Raw genomic sequence first — 19046 nt, forward strand, 5'->3', positions numbered from 1 at the left:
GAGGGAAAAAAAAGAAAAACAAGTCTCATGGCCCCCTTTTTTAGTGAAGATGACATGTTGTATTTAATTCAAATATGTCTGAATGCAGAACAAAGGCAGTCATGTAAAGTCAGTTTGGCACTTGAGCTTTCGTGAAAGCTCATAAGTATAATGGAAGGAGGTATATTCTGGGATTTGAGGAAAGGACACTCACACACTGACACGTACACAGACACCAAATGTCATTTGAACTGAATTAGAAATCCCCAGTGGCATCTTGGCCAGGATGCTGCTTTTCTTTCGAAGGGGGAGCAACTGTCCTGAAACTTGACCTTTTCTACTTAGCTGAGCCGTTTCTTTGGACATTTTAATCTTTCATTCAATAGTCTTTTCTTTTTTTTCCTGTTCCTGATCTTTCTGTTTTCTGTGAGGTAGTTTAGGACAAATCTAAGGTAAAAGTGATCAGAAAATAGCCTGCAAGTCAGATAAAAAAGATATTTTGTTTACAACAACTATAGACCAAACTTTACTCTACAGTTGATTAAATGTAGAAAAGTAACTATGACTTTCTTCCACATCTTCCAAAATATCTAATCTAATCTATCTAAAATTACATTTGTTTGACAGGGACCATGTACATAAAACCTTAATCTCAAGCAATACGAGAAGATGCTTTTAACTAGTTTAGCTAGCTGCAGGACTTCCAGCCCCCAGACACAAACACTGAAAAATACAGTAGATACAGAATAAAGTGAATTCCATATTCAAGATAAAATTTACTACAGATGTCAATGCATACAGATATCTCTGAATAATTCAACTGATTCACATGACAAGGTACTTAAATAAATAAATGAAAACATGATTTCAGAGTATGTTCTTAAATGAAAAGACAGAAGTCCTCTTAAATCTGACATTAAAGTTCTGCTCATTTGCTAGGAGCAGAGTTGAACAAAGCTTTTGAATGGCAGAGGGGCAGTTTTGTGAGTTATTTTAAAAACCAGACAGATAACTGATTTTTTTCCAGTGTTTTCCACTATGTAAAAAATGGCACATGAGTAGTTGAGCAACTTCCTCCAATGTTTCTGACAGCTTAGTAGCTACTTGTTCATTGCCTTTAACCTGAGCGTATATCATTGTGTCATCTGCATACATCAGGATTTCAACATAAATGGAAAATATAAGCATCAAATAACAGAGGCCCAAAAATAGAGAGTTGTGGTACTCATATGGTTCAGGCTCCTGCTGAAGACAATTTGTTATTCATCCAAAGTCTCTGAGGTATGATTGTATCCACTTATGAGTAATAATAGACCATTTATATTTAGACTACTTTGTGAACTGACTGAATGACTATTACAGGCCTTAGGACAAGACATGCTGCTCCTTTACCCAAATTACCATTGCAGCTTGTTTTTTCCACACCTATGACATAGTTGGCTCAGGTCCAAAACTGTATGAAAGGGATTGAAAAGCAATAGGTTGAACTCATGATAGCGTAAACAGTGCTGCTCATGAGACTAGAAGAACCCGGTACAGTGTGTGTGAGGGCGAGTCCTTCAGGGAGGCAGCACCATATTACACCCAGATAATTATGGACGGGGATTTTATTGTTTAAATATGAAAGTTTGATGATCAAGTGTGGGGTAGTATTTATTTCAGTATTCAATGGTAGTGATGCCAATAACTGGCACTCAAATCCTAAGAGCAATTTTGAAAACCTGTGGTGCCAGTCGTCTTTTACAGTGAGTGCAAAGATAATATTTGTACATGCACAAAAGGTCTCTGTTAATAACAAAAGTGTTGAGCCTTTGTTCTCCACACTTACTGTCTCAGCGTATCCATTCTTATTCCCCTCTATGTTTTCTACATACTCCCTTCCTTTGTTGTATCTCACCCAGTTTCTAATCAGCTGTCGGACAGTGACCAAAACGTTGGACAATTGTACAATATAGACCTCGAGCCAGAATTAATAAAATCTTCTACTTTTTTTTTATAACAACGCTTCTTAGTGTGGACTTCCATTGTGTTCATTTAAACTAGATCAAAGATTATGAGTAAAAATTATATTACTGTTGTCTGGAGATTTTATGGAACACATTACAATTGCATTTAGGCCTGTGCGTGTGTGTGTGTGTGTGTGTGTGTGTGTGTGTGTGGTTATCCTACTCACTCGACTGTGTCCTCCCAGCTACACCAGTGTCTCTGGTCCAGCTCTTGCATGTCCAGTCTGAATTTGGCCAGGCAGAACTCCTCAATGCGATATTCGTAGTGGGGTCCACACCCCAATACTGACACACACTGAGACACTGCTGAGTGAAGGGGGAGGAAAGAGAAATGTGGATGAGTGGCACAAAAGACAAAAAGGCAAAAAAGTTTTTCTGATTATTTGAAAAAAATATAAACCAGTTAGTGTTTGCACAAAAATTTTGTTTCATTGTCATTCTGTGTACGTTTGTGTGTGTGTGTGTGTGTGTGTGTGTGTGTGTGTGTGTGTGTGTGTGTGTGTGGGGTCAATGCATGCAGCCTTCTATGGCCTGGTTAAAGGCTATGATGGGGTGGAAGCACAGAAAAGCACTTAGGATTGAAAACAGCTATGACCTCAAATGTTGTCGCCTGTTCTTTGGGTCACTGCAAACTAAGATGTTTCCCCGTCTGTGGGACATGACACCGAGGCACCATCTGCTACCACAGTGTTAGGTATATAATTGCCTTACAAGACCTCCAAAACAACACACACACACACAGTTGAGATGATTTACCGAACCGGAACATTTACAGTGAATTTTTTGTCAATGAGAAGGAGAGCGCTTTTGATGTTGAAAAAGACGCTTTGGACTATTAACTCTAGGAATGTGTCTACTGCAAGCTAAGAAAGGATAAGATAAAATTAGACTTTGATGCCTCATAGAGGTAAAATCACAGTGATAAACTCTGCATAACAGTATCAGAGTAATATCTGATGTAAAATGTTATTTCAGAATTCCTTATAATTTCCTTGATGGAATAGTTCAACATTTTTGACTCTTATCTGCTTCCTTAACAGGTTAGATTAGTAGATTCATGACTTTATGTGAGCAAAATATGAAGTTAGAACCTTCGAAAAATCCACCTACCAGCACCTTTAAAGCTCACACATATGTAAGTACAAATGCAGTGAATTAACATTTTGCTCTCAGCATACAAATATTTGTATTTGTGATTACGCTCTAATATTTTTTGCCTGTTGGTATTGACTGCCTTACATTGATGCATCTTTGGAATTTAAAACCATACATAAATAAAATATCCAGATGAGAATCATAATTGGCTAATACAGTAAAATGAATACGTGAAAATCACATCTATGCCAAAAATCCTGCATATCTAGGATAGTCATGAGTCATTGTTGAATAATTTGCAATAATGCATGAATATGACCAGACTGAGTTTTAACTTGAGCTTAACCTGAGATTGCATGACTCATTTTTAATGTATTAGAGAGAAATTAGGGACAACTCCAGATGGGTTCTGAGATCAGTCTGAGTCTGAAGGGAGCGGGGATAGAAACAGAGAAATAAGGGAGGATCTAGTAGTTTGGAAGACGGAAAAAAAACTGTATAAAATGGAGGTTCAAAAAATACAAAAACACAAATAACTTGTTTACATTTCTACAAAGAATCCGACTCATGCTGCGAGGAGAGTGGATGAAAAGGTTCATCTATCTGTTTTCACCACTCCGATCAAAGACTGCGATCAAAGATCAAGATAAAGTGTGTATGTTTGTGAAAGTCACAGACATAAAGGAAAAGTGAGAGAGTGAGAGAGTTGCATTTTTTCTGCAGATCAGATTTTCGTCATGCCGACAAGCTCTAACAACAGGTTGGCAAAGGTTGTTTGTGACTGACTTCCAAATGCCTTTATAAGAACTATGATTGGTTAAGGTAAGATCTTGGTGATGGTTAGAAAAAGCCATTGACTATTGGTAGGGAATATATTATATTATATTATTATGAATATATTTAAAAGAATAATATAAATTATTGTGTCGTTTAACTCTTTCCACAACATTTTCTCCACTGGTAAAAGTAACTGGTTCGTAGTTGAATGCCCATATCAAAAGAAAGAAAGCAAAGCAAGTGATTTTTTGATACCTGTCTCTTTTAAAATCCAGTTTAAGGCTTTTATTTCAGTAAGCTAATGTCATTAAACTCATGCTAGTGTCATTAAACCTACGCATACATTAAGTGAATAAAATAAATAGAAATGTACCGTTTTAAAGCAACTTTACAGTGTAAATGAGCAGAACAGCAACATTCAGTGAAGCAAAATAATATTCAGAATAGTCAACTTCTTATGAAGAAAGCAAATGTAAAAACAGTACAACCCAAATCCTTGGTGGCTGCAGGGCCCTCAGGCCGGCTATGCATATTCACATAATATATCCATTCCACGTGAGTGGGCTAATTGAACCATGCTAATGATGGCTTGGTTGCATGCATGTTGATTTGTCAGAGCCCGAAGGATGCAAGGAAGTCCATTATGATGACAACAGCCCGTGCACTACAATCAAGGTACCAAAACAAAAGCAGTGGAAGATAATGTTCAATTATAGTGAAGCTGTAATTAAAACAATTTAGAATTAAATCAGAAAACACTTTATTAATGTTAATTAACTTTAAAATGAATACGCAACTATCACATCACATATTAGTATTTTATTCCTGATAGAAAATCCTAGACAAGCCAAAGCACACACGTACTTTTTCACTAAAATAGACACAGTTGACATATTGGAAAATTGATGTATTACAATTGTTTATAGATCTGCAATCTGCAGGATAAACATGAAAAAGCACTGCCCTTTTAACAGAACATTTCTGTATATTTTCTAAATGTGGAGCAGTGTTACCACATCCTAACCAGTTTAGTTTTTTTTTTTTTGCCAGTTATCTTATCACACTTGCAAATAAAGGTATGGCTGCCAGTACACGATATCGGAAGGCCGCTGCATCGCAGCCAAAAGCTTCCCATTAGGTTGTCTTCAAACAAAAACAAAAAAGTGGTTAGTGTAGCAACGTAAGATATACACTACGTGGCTCCTGGTTGTGTGGAAACGGCACATTTATCCAGTAGTCAAATGGCAAAACACATTTGTGTTACAAAGAAAAACACCTGTCAACCTAATCTTTCCTCCATTAACTTGACAAAAAAGATAACGAAGAAATATTCCAGTCTGTCAAAGTGTTTTGTGAGTCACTCGCATGTGCCTCTCCTTGTCAAATCAATGTTATATATCAGACTAGAGGAAAGGTCATGATTGACTTAAAATTTTCCCATTTCCTTTTACCATTTATTGATTTGGAGCCGAAACTAAAAATAATACACAAGGCCACCTTTCAACCTGACATTAATTCAGGATGCATGTGTGATGTGTCTCACCACCTCCTCCTCCCTCAACATTGTCTCTGCAAAATTAATTTTATTTAATACTAACTAACTTTTCACAATGATGTTGTGGTAAATGCTGTCTTGATTATGTATACAGATTTTTTTCAGGGAAGGAAGTGCTACATTTTGGACTCTGACACCTGAGATGAGCATTTGCATCTGGAGTCAAGCAGATGGTTAGCTTTGGGCAATAAAAGCACTTTGTTCGGATTTAGGTCAAGATTGTGGTTTTATTATTTAGTCTAATTTTCATCTGTAGTCCCTGAGAGGAGGCCATTAGTGATGTGTAAGTACCAGAGATAGAAGACTAGTAGTAGTAAGACTTAAAAACAGACACAAGATTCAACACCACACAAAATGTTAATGGTTAAATTATAATGAAGTAAACATCTGCGTGAAAGATGATATAGACTATAATCTTTTTCCTACTCTTGCCACCAAACAATAAAGTATTTAAGAATTCTTTGATCCAAAGCTGTTCAGCCCAGATCCAATGTAAGATGCTGTACATTAATTATTAATTATTAATGTTCTCATTATGTTGATAAAATACTTAATTTCCGGTGGCATTACATTTTTTTCAAAACATATTTACTGTTGTGAATAAGTTGTGACTATTATGGGCTCATATCACAAAACCCATTCCTTATTTTCTGACTTTAGAATTTGATTTACTTCATTAGAGCTGGTCCTATCATAACAGTCTTTGAGGATTATAATTGGATCTTGTTGTATGCTGTATACTTTAGCAGTCAAAACCTTCTGTTTGATGGGGGAATATCCTGCTCTGAACTTCCTCTCTGGAGGATTTACTTTAGTCTTTTTGGAGGAGTTTTGTTGTAAAGTCCATTGAGACACTATACAGCGTGTGATACTGGGCTAAATAAACTTGACTTGACTTACCCTGACTTGACCCATGCATTAAGGCTGCTTTTGCAAATACAAACATGCTTTTAGTCAACTTGTCTGGTTAAATGACATACAAGAACAAGAGCATGTAGCCTACTTGAAGTCGATGGCATTCCTGTAAATAAACAGCAGATGACCTTTGACCTGGCACATGCTGCCTTATCTCTGTGGGGCGTCACCCAGAATGCACTGCTCTCTGTGTACGAGCAGCTAGCTTCAGGGTGCTCCTTGTACTATGTGTGTTTGTGTACATGTGTGTGATTCTGTGTGCGTGTGTGTGAGATGGAAATAGACCTATCTGTCTATTTATAGTATGTTTTGTCCTCTCATCATCATCATCATCATCATCATCATCATCATCATCATCATCATCCGAGATGCATAAGAAACTAAACTCGGGGAGAAACTAATCTAATCTTACTGCATATTTGGATCTCATTACTGAAAGAATTTCTGTGTTTGGATTATTTTCATTTGTTTATGCTGACAGAAAAAACCCACGTCAGAACAATGATAGATGAAAGAGGCAGTTACCATGGGTTTGCATTTAGTGTCCATGTGCATAGAGATTTGTGTGTTTCTGTGTGCACGTACTAGCTTTGGAGCTACACAGCTGTGACTCCAGACAGTTTTGACCCACACTTGATTCCTTTGCCACATTGCCCTCTTGAATGCCTCTAAGGCCCATATTTGTATATTCAACATTTAGGCCCACACACACACACACACACACTCCTATCTTAGAGTCTAGTTTGACAGCTGTTGATCTGCTGCTGTTATACTGCGAGCTATCACTTGTAATCATTTCTGGAGCTTTTCCAAGCAGCGGCATCTGAGGTTATGCATGACATGTCAAGATGCTCCGACATAAACAGAAACAAGCACAAGATGTTAAAAGCTCAAGTTGTTTCACGGGGAATTAGTATGAAGTGAAAGCAAATAGGCCAAGATTGGAAGACAGATGAAAGATTGAGATATTACATGCATATTAAAAGTAACTACAAAGAGAGGAATGCAGCAGACGTGCAGCTGATGGCAAGATTCAAGTCAGATGAAATGAAAGTCTAAATATAGATGAAGTGGGGGAAATGGATGATACTTCACAGACAGTTTCAACTCTGTGGAATTGAACTTTTTTGCATTCTTGAACGCTGCCTCTCAATCACTAAATGCAAATGTCGTTATGTGAAAGCTTTACAAGTTCTAAACATTTTCAGTTACATTTTTAAAGATTTTCTTATGACAGCTGAGACGATTTTAAATGGGGCTTCCTGTGGAGCTCAATCTGTTTCAGTGTGAACTTGAAAATTGAAATAGCACAAAATGGCTGTCATCAGAAGTTGAACAGCTGATCAGCAAAGATGACTTGTTAAAATGTACGTTTTGTTTTAATGAGGTTCTGTATGTTTTTCATTAGTTCTGCTCAAAATATGCAAATTAAAGGCACAGCTGAGAATACTTACAATCTGTTTTTATTCCAGTCTCTAGGGACAGGGACTATGATCTGATTTTAGTTGCAGCATGTGTTTACAGTGGGAATAGTTTAATTACAAAGCAGAGTAGATACAATCCAGAACAGAACCCAACAGCATTGACTAAGAAGCTTGAATAAAAATGTATTAGTTTTCTGTCTTGTGTTATTCAGTTAAGTCAGAAGTTGTTTTTCTCATGAATTTCCAACATGTTCCTCGGCAGCATCCCACAGTAATAACCACAGCAGCAGGGGTTGGCAGAGTAAGCAAGCTCCTGAGAGAAAAATGCAAATTTTTAATGTACTGCATGATGAGGGCTTGATGAAGCAGATTGGGGGCATTTTGAAAAGTTTCAGTTGTGCCCTTTGCAGCAGACAGTTTGGTCCTGTGTGACAGGAGCAAGCATATTGAGACTAAAGACTTAAAAAGGAGGGACATTTCCCTCCCCTCTTGCCCAGTACTGAATAATTTCCTATCTCCATCCTGTGACAACCCTGTCACTTTCACTCCAAATCCCATACCAATCTTGAGTAATTATTTCCCCTGCTGAGAGCTTCTAAAGCACTTGAGCATCCTTAATAAGGAGGTTATTGACTTATTATATAATTACACTGAGGCTTCCACACTGGACCTCGCCCACCTTAACCTCCAATTTGTAAAAAAATAAACCTATAAATAACTGCAGCATATATAATGACTGTCAGATGATAAACGTCTATGACATCTAATCCTAAGGATTGGATTTCCATTCTGATTCCCAGCAACACAGTGTAACAAAACTTCCATGTCACATGTGTATTAATTACATTCTCTTTCAAATGCCAATGTCACTGGTTTCTATTAGAGTCTGACCTCCCATGTGAGTCACTGGTGAGACCCAGGACACAGCTCAGATTCTGCAATAAATGTCAAAGTGTATTACTAGGAGGTTGTTTATTAGTTCATATATATATATATATATATATATATATATATATACTGCATATATACTGTATGTCATCAAAGCATGATTTCCATGCATCTTTTCTGGTATTTTTACCAGTGAAGAAAACAAGATGTCAACACCAACCTCCTTGTACCTAAAACCTTGCATGTTTGGATTGTTTCCTTCGGTGGTTTTGAACATATTCCAGATTCTGGTTTATCACAACTTACAGTTTTTCCAATCATTTCTATTGGTTATGTCGAAATTTTACAAACCGAGTTAGAAGTGAATGGTGAAATTATTATCAAAAAATTGATGGAAAGCTATACTACCTAACAGCCAGGGTCATGGAAACAAAGTTAGCAGAAGGTGTTTACTTTTTGTCAGTTGACTAACTTTATATTACTTAATGCCAAAAACTGATGTTACATTTTTCCTCTAAAATGTATTATTGTGCCTCTCTGGAACCCAGCAAAAGATATCCACCAGCTCTGTTCAGGATGTCTAGCTGGAGAAATATCTGACAAGAGGGAACAGCTTGATAAACGTCTTTTAAAAGGGTCAACTGAAATTTGTCCATGATGACATTTTTTAAATAAAAACTATTCCAACAACATCATGTTAATTTAATAAAATAACAAAGGAGGACTGGAGCACAGTGATTAATTCACAGCCTTTAACTGTGCAAACAGAATAACTTTTCAACACTACTTTGTCTTCATTAGAGTCTAAATACATCAGTCCAATTCAATAAACATATAGTAAATTAGTTGTGCTAGCTTGGCAGTCATGTGACCCTCATCTTGCAGATTGTAGAAGCCCCTTGAGAGCCTCCCATTGTTAACATGCAACACACTTCACCGACCAACTTTCAGCTTCTCACTTAACATAGATGGCCATCCATCTAACCATTAAACCCGCTTAGGAGGGTCGTAGGGGGCTGGAGCTGATCCCAGCTGACATTGGGCAAGAGGTGAGGTACATCCTGAACAGGTCACCAGTTCAGGTAGACAACCACTTTAGCTTTAGCTATAGTTGTGCATGCACAAATATTTCCTGTGCAATTAGGGATTCTCACATTACAGGTGCACTCACTTTTTAGTTTTTGCTTCCAAATAAAGAAATTTGGCTTTTGGCAATCTGTTTGATTGACTGCTTGTGTTTCTTGCTCTGAACCACTGTAGAGAGGTCACCCACATCCCAGAAATGTCATAACAGATAGGAATAGTGGCCAAAGTAATAAAAAATAATACCTAAACTGTTAATAAAACTGAATTAAAGCAGTAAGTGCTCCAAAGACTAAACTACCTCATAAATAATTAACTCTCCTATCTCTGTATATGGTCTGTAGCAGCTGTTCTGGCATCAGATTCACTGAGGACAGACTGTTGACTCTGTCTGTTGAGTCATGGATGATCCAACCTCCTGAAATTGTTCACACATTGCAGCCTATGACTCTTTCCAGTTTGAAAGTGACAAACAGGCAAGTGACAGGCAGATGTTTTCTGTCAAAGGCTAAAACTAATTAGGCAGCCCAATTTGATGTTCACAAAGGAACCAGCATCCTACTGTCGCAGTTTTCTCACTGATGATTCATAGAGAAGGAAATCTTCATCTTTGGCCTTTGATCCGGATTATTTTTGACCACTGCTATCCTATCACCCGATCTAACATCAGAACACCCACTTCCTTGACTTTTAAATACTTTTTAGTCATGAATCATCTCAGTTCATGTAGTAGTAGAGGAGAAAGTGAAAAAGAGAGATCAGTTTCTCTTCCCACTTCTCTGACAGCTCCATTTAGATTGAATTTAGCTACGCAGATTTTATGCATATTTTAAAAAACACACATTTCAGCTCTTCGTGTACAAACTTGGTCTATTTGATGTTCACACTCAGGAAAGTTTGGAGTCTTTTTAGCACATGTACACTTATGATTTGCTTCTTGCATCCTAGTCTTTCCAGTAGGTACACCAGAAATTCAGGGCACGTTTATGCATTTAAAAACATCTCCATTAAATTCTGTGTAGTCAGCCACTGCCAGCAAATAACTTGTTTTTCCTTCCTCCCTATTTAACCTAGTTTACTGCGTAATGTCAATTATGTTGCGTGGAATAGCAGCTTTCTGCTTCCAGATGAGAAAGTAAAATATAACCCATCGTCATTGTCTCTTGATACTGATCTGCTCAAGGTCAACCTTTCTTTTAGGCATAGAAAATTACATTTTGATGTCCAAATATTGTCAAAATGGTCATCCAATAATTGTACTAATTAATTAATAATCAAGAACTGTTTGCTTCAAATAGCTTCAGCTCTACTTCTACTGTGGAATTAGTGGTCTGACCACAAATATCACTAAACCCTGACTCTGCTGGATTCATTTTTATCTCCTGTTTATTCTCTAATAGGAACACTTTCTCTCCCTCGTAATATCTTTTCTGTCTTCTTGTTCTCTCACTGTTTCCCCTCTAATCTCTCAGTTCCCACTGTTCTCATCACAACTCACAAGTAGAGCTGAATAAATCAGCAGAATGTAATGTTCCTTTTGAATGTCTATGGAAAATGGATATTCTTCACTTGTGGCATGTTCCCTCAGAATAATTTTGCATTTAGGAAGCACAGGTATGATTTTTGTCTTACATTTCTTGCTCAAATGGCCTGCAGTCTGCAAGCTATTAAACAAGAAGTACTTTATGGACATTGACATATGGAAAACTTGACTATGTGCTTGAAGAAAGAGCCAAAGTTTATGGTCTGTGTGTTCAAAGTTATGAGAACAAAGCTAGCAAATTCCTCCATGTGTCCCTTATAAAAAGCACTTTGCTACAAAATAGAAGTGACAAATATATGAAGTGAAGAAATTCAAAGGTGACAACTTGCAACAAAAATGCTAATTTTAAGTGATATGTGTTCAGTGACATCTTTATAAACGGGATTGGTTAAATATCAACTACTTTAACTACTTTTCCTGTTTCCAATGTAAAGTGGAAACAATGTACGTATATACCCTATCCACATCATCTATATAAAGTTAATGTTATCTGTTAATCTTGATTGGATTGAGCTGCAAGAAGGCAAAAATAAGCTGAGACCCGGAAACGAATCAGTACTCATTCCTATACTGGAATGAAACTGCCTTGCCCCATGTTTTGTGTGTGTTAATGAGTTTAAAGAAGTTTGATAAAACACAAAATATGAAACTCAAATTATTAAAGTCTTAAATTATATATTAATGCTTAATTGCTAAATTAAATAAAACAAGACAACCGATATGGAGTGAAACTGTGACCCGTGGTGGTCTGGAGAGCAGGTGCCTTATTTGCCTGCCTGTCTTCACTCAACAAGTACACTGATCAGTTAACCAATGTCCTTAAAACTTCCACTATTTCAAAAATAATGAGGCAACGCAAGAAGCAAAAAAAATGTCAAACTCATTTTCCATCTATTCACTACAGTGACGTGAAATGTCAAATCGTGAAGCCTGTCAGATTACATGCTAAGTGAAGTCAGTAATTTACCAATTGAACTGAGTACAGCTAGTATTATTTAAGACCAAACCAACAGCAACAGGCCTTGTGAACTATGTATGTTGGTTGTTTATCACAGCTGGATAGAAATGAAAATGAGTCATTCTTACCCTTTCTCTGTCTGGCGAGCTGTGTCTGATGAATTAGCAGGATAGGAACGCCAGTAGCAGTACATCAGCTGCAGTTATTGCATCGTATTACAGTTTTACCTCTAGCGCTGTCACTCACATACACACAAATTAATGCTTTCCTCCACCTTTGCTATCTGTAGTCCTAATCAGACAAGTGGAGACCCAGGGGGAGAGTTTTACTTAAAACTAACAACATCCCTGAAAGTATTCACATAATTAAATAAAGAGACAGAGAGAGAGAAAAGTTCCCCTCAATGAATTGTCAAAATGAGCAATTTATTCCATTAATCCCTCAGTTCTTGTCTAATGTCACTGCAACCCTGCACACACATTCTCTATCCATGACACAGCCACGACGGTCATGAAGCCTAACAAGCCATTCTCTACCTCCCAGGAACTCTTAGTGTTATGATTAAAGCCCAGCTTCACTGCAATGTGTCATTGCCTCTTGAAAGGCAGCAGCATAAATAAGCCACTGAATTTGAATACAGCCTGGAGCTACCTGGTTGGACTCAAGATCAGAGGAGACATACAAACACAAACACAAACACACACAATGAGGCTATAAAAAGTGGGTGCATCAGTTGTTGCAGTGAAAGTGTTTTTAATGGCAAAAGGTAACAACAGACAATTGCAGTTTTTAGAGTGCTTTTAATTTGTGGGATTTTAATAATGATTGTGCTTCAGCCTAAAGAGACTGCCCTGCCTTTTTGTTACTACTCCATTATTCACTCTGACATTAGGTGGGTTTTTATCCACCTGTTTTTATGCGCATTTTCAATTTGCGCATAAAAAAATCCTGAATGTAAGCGCTGAAAATTGAAAATTGAAAAAACTGAATAAAATCTCAAAATCGTGCAAAAAATGATTCACTCCCTCTAGGTGGAAAAGTTAATGTATTGATAAAAGCAAATTGGGACAAAGTGTAATAGAAACATAACGTACATGAAGCATGTGATATTTTTTTGGCCTTTATTGCCTTTAATGGAAAGTGACAACTGAATAGTGACAGGAAAAGGGGGAGAGAGAGGGGATGACATGCAGCAAAGGGCTACAACCTTGGGGCGCTGCAACAAGGACTCAGCCTTGGTACATAGCGCGCCAGCTCTACCGGTGACTTAAATGTCCACTGAATCTGCCACTCCACTGAAGAGACTAATAATAGAGGCAGATGAAAACATCAAATTTGAAAAAAAAAAAACATAAAAAAAATAAATACCATATTTCCATCCTGTTTTCTACATGGGTTTTCACTATTTGAGGTTTGACTATCGCTCATTTAATTATGTTATCTTGTAGCACCATGTTTTTCTGCAAGGGTTTAATGGCAGCCAGCTGGAGAAATAACGTAGCTATTGGCTCAATCCCCCAGAAAATGTGCAAAGGTAGTGTTTGTAAAATGATGGATACATTTTTTTGAGGGACAGAACTCCCTGCAAAATGACTTTGATCCATTTGGTCTGCTTACATTTGGAAAGTCCTTTTATCCCCATTAAAGTTAGCGGCAGCACCACCAGTGTCTGTTTTATTAAAAAAAACACTTTATGCTTCATTCCAAATGTTTCCCAGTCCATTACTAACAAGGTAGCTGGAAGTTTTTTTGCTAAGTTGCATTTACAGTTTAGTGACTGTAGTTGACCACTGATCAAACTACATTGAAAATAGGAATACTGAAAATAAAATGTGGTTTATTGAACTTACTTTTATAATAACTTATATTAAAATTATGCATGACTGATAGGTCGACAGGTCTATCACTCACACTTTGGAGTGAGACTGGACTAATGTCACTGGCAGGGTTGCTCGTTTTAAAGTATTAACCAGAGCCACACAATCAGTGGTCACAATCGCGAGAGCACTGGGATTGTTCTGAAGATAGAAAGTAGCAAAACTAAGAGCTGAACATCTTCCACATGAAAAGGTAAAACTCAAGGAGAAATCTCACTACTCTCTACTCTTTACATAAAAGTTGTGGTAAAAATGCTGAAGAGAGAGATACCAATTCTGGACAGAAGTACAGAAGAAATAAAAAGAAGTGGTGACAAAAGTGTACTGCTGATGTGTATTTTATGTGACTTAAAACTCCCGAATCTGCGGCTGCTGCCTGAAACCAATAGTTCAGAGGAGCGTGAGAACAAATTCAAAGAAACAGCACAGCCATTTGACAGAATATATTACTTTCAGAATTCTCCAAAGTTGTTTCCTCCAGAACTTGAAGAGTCAGGTTATGTTGCCTATACCACACAGCAAATAGCTATAGGCCAAACAAGCTCCATCTTGTAATGTACTACCCAATGACGTAAGTCCTCTTTCAATGTGCCCACTCCTCTGATGTCAAGGTGTAAATTACTTGTGAGAAATGTCATTGGGGAAGTAACATCAAGTCAGTGACGTCATGCGATCTCTCTTAACTGCTATAGTCAAGATGTCTTTCTAATTGTTTAGTATTTTGCTGCCTTCTGACATAGCCAGGTTAGCTGTTTCCAGTCTTTGTGTTAAGCTAAGTTTACTGTTCCAGCTACATATTTAGTGTAAAAAGATGACAGTGGTATCTGTCTTCTCTGCAAAATCTCTGCAAGAAAATAACATTTCGTAAAATAGAATTGTTCGTAAATGCTTCACAAACAAATTGTTCCACAGAAAGTAGACCATCTCTTCAATATGGAGCCACATCATGAATCCCATCACAGCTTCAGCTACTCAAAGAAGAAAAGCTATCAGCTACGTTAAGCTTAGCACAAAATTCATTACGGCGTTACGGCACATAACAGTCATGAAAATTATGACTTGCATTCTGAATCAGGAAATGAGAGAAGTCTTTTTTTACTCCTCATTCTTTATTTATTTTTTCTATATGAGAGGAGATGATAGTTGTCATGATAATTGTATTATGTCAAGTACAATAATAGCAGCTGGAAATGTGGGATATATTATAAATATTGATTACAAAGTAATTAAGATAATAATGGTTGACTCTCAAAAAGACATACTGGTTGTGGAAATGTTACTTTACTTATATCAATAAAGTTGCTCAATTATCTGCTCGAGCACAAAGTATCTCTTTGCATATAAGAGACAGTCAGCTGTTTGGGTAACCAACTGAAACACCTTGTTTTTATTAAAAAGCCGGGCGGCTGTGGCGCAGAGGCAGAGCGGGTCATCCCGCAATCGGAAGGTTGTTGGCTCAATCCCCGGCTCCTGGTGCCACACACCAAAGCATCCTTGAGCAAGATACTGAACCCAAATTGCTCCCGATGCTGGCATCGGTGTGTGAATGTGTATGAATGAGTTAGTTTCTGTTCTATGGGCTTTGCCATCGCTGTGTGAAAGGGTGAATGTGGCACATAGTGTAAAAGCGCTTTGAGTGGTTGGAAGACTAGAAAGGCGCTATACAAGTACAGGTCCATTTACCATTAAATATAAAACTATTATTTATGAGTACATTTTTGATCATGAAATGATGGTTTCTGGGTATTTCTAAATTGTGTTTCCATTTTAATGCACAACAACACCCTGAGCCCAGTTTTCCAGTATTAACTTGTTTGTCTTTAGCATTAAACATCTGTGTAATTATTTTGTGCTGAGACTATACAGGAGTCTGGCCTAAATTTCCTGGCAGAATAAACAATAAACACAACAAATATGATGACACATTGCCTGAATAATTTAATCTTATCTGTTGTTGAACATGTTTTTAAAAGGTTGACACAAATGCACACACAGGGGAAACCCAGAAGAAATAAATGGACCTTTTATGCTCAAAATAATCACAAAGATGTGATGATAATCATCATACTTGATGTGATTAGATAACCCCTCCCTGAAGATGTATATATAGAGCTGTGGATGACTGTAGTGATGGTATGAGTGGAATGATAACTTTGAAGAGGCTTCAGTCTGTAGGCTGAGAGCTCTGCATGACTGTTTTGAAAAGTGTGAAAAGTGCTGAAGAAAATAGATTTATTTCTATTCATTCCAATTCATATCTATCCTTACTGGAACTAACAGGCCCTCCTAGACTTATCAAACCATATTAAACGCCCTAGCAAGCCAGGCAACAAGGCAGAATAACAAATGATTGCATGGTTTCCACTCATATCAATGTGATCTGGAAGTAAATGAGATTTTTATCACAGAGATTAGGCTCCAGGGATTGTTAGCTATCTGATCTAAACCACTTTAATTGCATTTATAATTGATTTGGTATTTAATAAAGACTGGAAGGAGAGCCAGAGAGAAAGTGTGTGTGTGTGAGAGAGAGAGGCTGGATGGCTGCAGTGTTATTGATTTGACAAATATTAGAGTGGACATCCCTACAACAACAGTATATGAAAGACAAAACTACAATGAACATGCTTATTGAACTTGCTGAAACTAGCCCAGTGAGTGGGATATTTACACAACATACAACATTATAAAGTGTTTACTACGATATCTCACTTTTCTGTGTCCTATTTTTTGGCCCCCTCACTTTTATAGTATTATACAAAGGTTTAAAACTTGGTTCAGGTACAAAGACCATGCCTAAAACTCATCTCATTTCCACACAAAAAGTACTTAAGCACACCTTATCCGTTCACTCTCTCTTTGGCTCAGTTTTCACATCCCTCTCCCCAGAACCCTTTCTTTTTTCTTTTTTCTCCCCTTCTCTCTCTCTTATTCAAATACAGGAACCACTGGGGCTCAAACTAAGAGCAAACACGGTTCCCTCCCATCTTCTTGCTGCCAGCCAACAGAATCCCTCTCCAAACTCCTCCATCCATCAATCCATCCGTCCACAAACCTGATTTATACATCCCATCCCTTCATTCCTCACCCTTCCTCCCCATACATCTTCCTCTATCAATCCCCCAACCCTTACTCTACATCTCTCATCCTCCATCCCTCGACCGTCATCCCTTCATCCCTCTGACAGTTAATTATATCTGTGTCTATCTATCATCTATTATATGTCATCTTTATCCATTATAAGCAATACATATCTAATTCCATATCTTCACTGGTATGGTCTTTGTTATTGAAATTTATTTTCTGGTTAAAGTCTTCTAAACAGAGTCATTTTACTGTCCTGCCACCATTGTCCAGAGTTGATGAAAAGATTTTTCCATTCATCTGAGCAATCAAAGCAGGCAGTAGCTTTTTTTGATATCCGGTAGCTGTCTGACGCATGCAATGGTAAATTGGGTCTTTGACACAGATTCAGAATCTGCAAGCGTTGCGCTCCATGAAGATGACAATTAGCCCAAAGTCTCACTTCTTAATTTATAATTACAAAAATCCACTAAGCTATCTTGTCCCGCTGCACTCCTGAAATAGTTTTTAATCATTTTGAGCTGAGAATGTGTGTGGCAGTCACAGCTGTAAAATAATCTTTCCCTTTAGACATAAGACATTGTGGACACCTTCAAACTCAATACTCACATGTCCAGACTTCTGTTTAGTTTAATTTAATAATTATAAATTAGAAGTGTGTGAAGAGTCTCATGATGTTTGCTCAAATGTCAAATGACAAATGTGATTAAATAAACTTCACTTACTTATTTACAGCTAAGCCTCATTAGTGCTTCTGTGACACTGCCAGTTTCACACACACTCATTTTCCATTCCCTCCGTCTCAAACCGATTGCAAGCGAGCACACATATGCACACACACACACACACACATAAGCGCACACACACACACACACACACACACACACACACACACACACACACACCTCTTCAGTAATTGTCGCATTGTACAGTGTGTTTGTGTGTGGGGGTGGAAAGGCATGTGTAGTATGTTTGGGTAGGTGTGGGTTTTGAAAAGGTTTGTCTATTTCCAGCGTGTAATAAATGTGAGCTGTGTGTCAAAGAGGAGACACACTGGCTTTAGTCATTGCTCTATCAATTAAGAAGTGTAAGAAACATCTTTTCAAACCTGTGTGTGTGTGTGTGCGTGGCTGCCACATCTATCTCTGTCAAGTTGTGTCTCATCCATCACCAGCTAATCATTAGAGCAAGAAGAGCTTTCAGCGCAGATAGAGGTCCTGCCCCGACTGGGTCTCTCTGGTAATAGCATACAATTAACGTAGATAAAAAGACACACAACCACAGGATAAGCTGCAACACCACTGTAGTGTGTAATTTACAAAGACCAGAGGGCAGATAAGAGGAAGTTAATACATGCTCTGGTAAAAAAAAAATAGCAAGGAATAATAAAGACACATATTTTTCTTCTTTAAAACAGTTAGTTGTTGAAGCCATAGCACTGATAAACAACTCCCAACATAACGTTAAATAAAAAAATACAAACTAAAAGGAACAAAAAAGAATGAGATTCCAAGCTATTAAGCTATAATTTTAAAAGATGAGAAAACATGCAAAAACACATCAGCCCTTAAGCTGAGAGATGCATCGTTAAGCTCTTCATTATGTTGATGAGGGTAGAAGCTACTTTCCTGCACTCTGTTCTGTTGCATCCTAATAACCGGAAAATGTATCTTTCTAAATGAATGTTAGTGTGGTAGCGGTAGTCAGATGATATTTCTCCCTAAACACAAGACAATTTTAGACAGTTGACAAATGAAAAAAATTCTGAATAAATACATGGAGAAATACATTAAATACTGATGCTTTCATTAAGGTTGTGAGGGCTCACTGAATGGTTTGAAAATGACATGACTCGTGTGCAA

At 37.5% G+C, this 19046-nt stretch overlaps 1 protein-coding gene across 2 annotated transcripts in view; it reads right to left on the minus strand.

The window, feature by feature from the left end:
- The window catches only part of ramp1 (receptor activity modifying protein 1), a 57533-nt gene that overhangs the window by 17248 nt on the left and 21239 nt on the right, over nt 1-19046 (minus strand). The window contains exon 2 of one of the 2 annotated variants that reach the window (XM_051404863.1): nt 2153-2291. In XM_051404863.1, the coding sequence (XP_051260823.1) occupies nt 2153-2291 (139 nt within the window). The remainder of the gene's footprint in view (nt 1-2152; nt 2292-19046) is intronic. The other variant, XM_051404864.1, reaches the window with a different exon arrangement.

This window comes from Dicentrarchus labrax, unplaced genomic scaffold, assembly GCF_905237075.1.
Source record: "Dicentrarchus labrax unplaced genomic scaffold, dlabrax2021, whole genome shotgun sequence".
Taxonomy (NCBI): Eukaryota; Metazoa; Chordata; class Actinopteri; family Moronidae; genus Dicentrarchus; species Dicentrarchus labrax.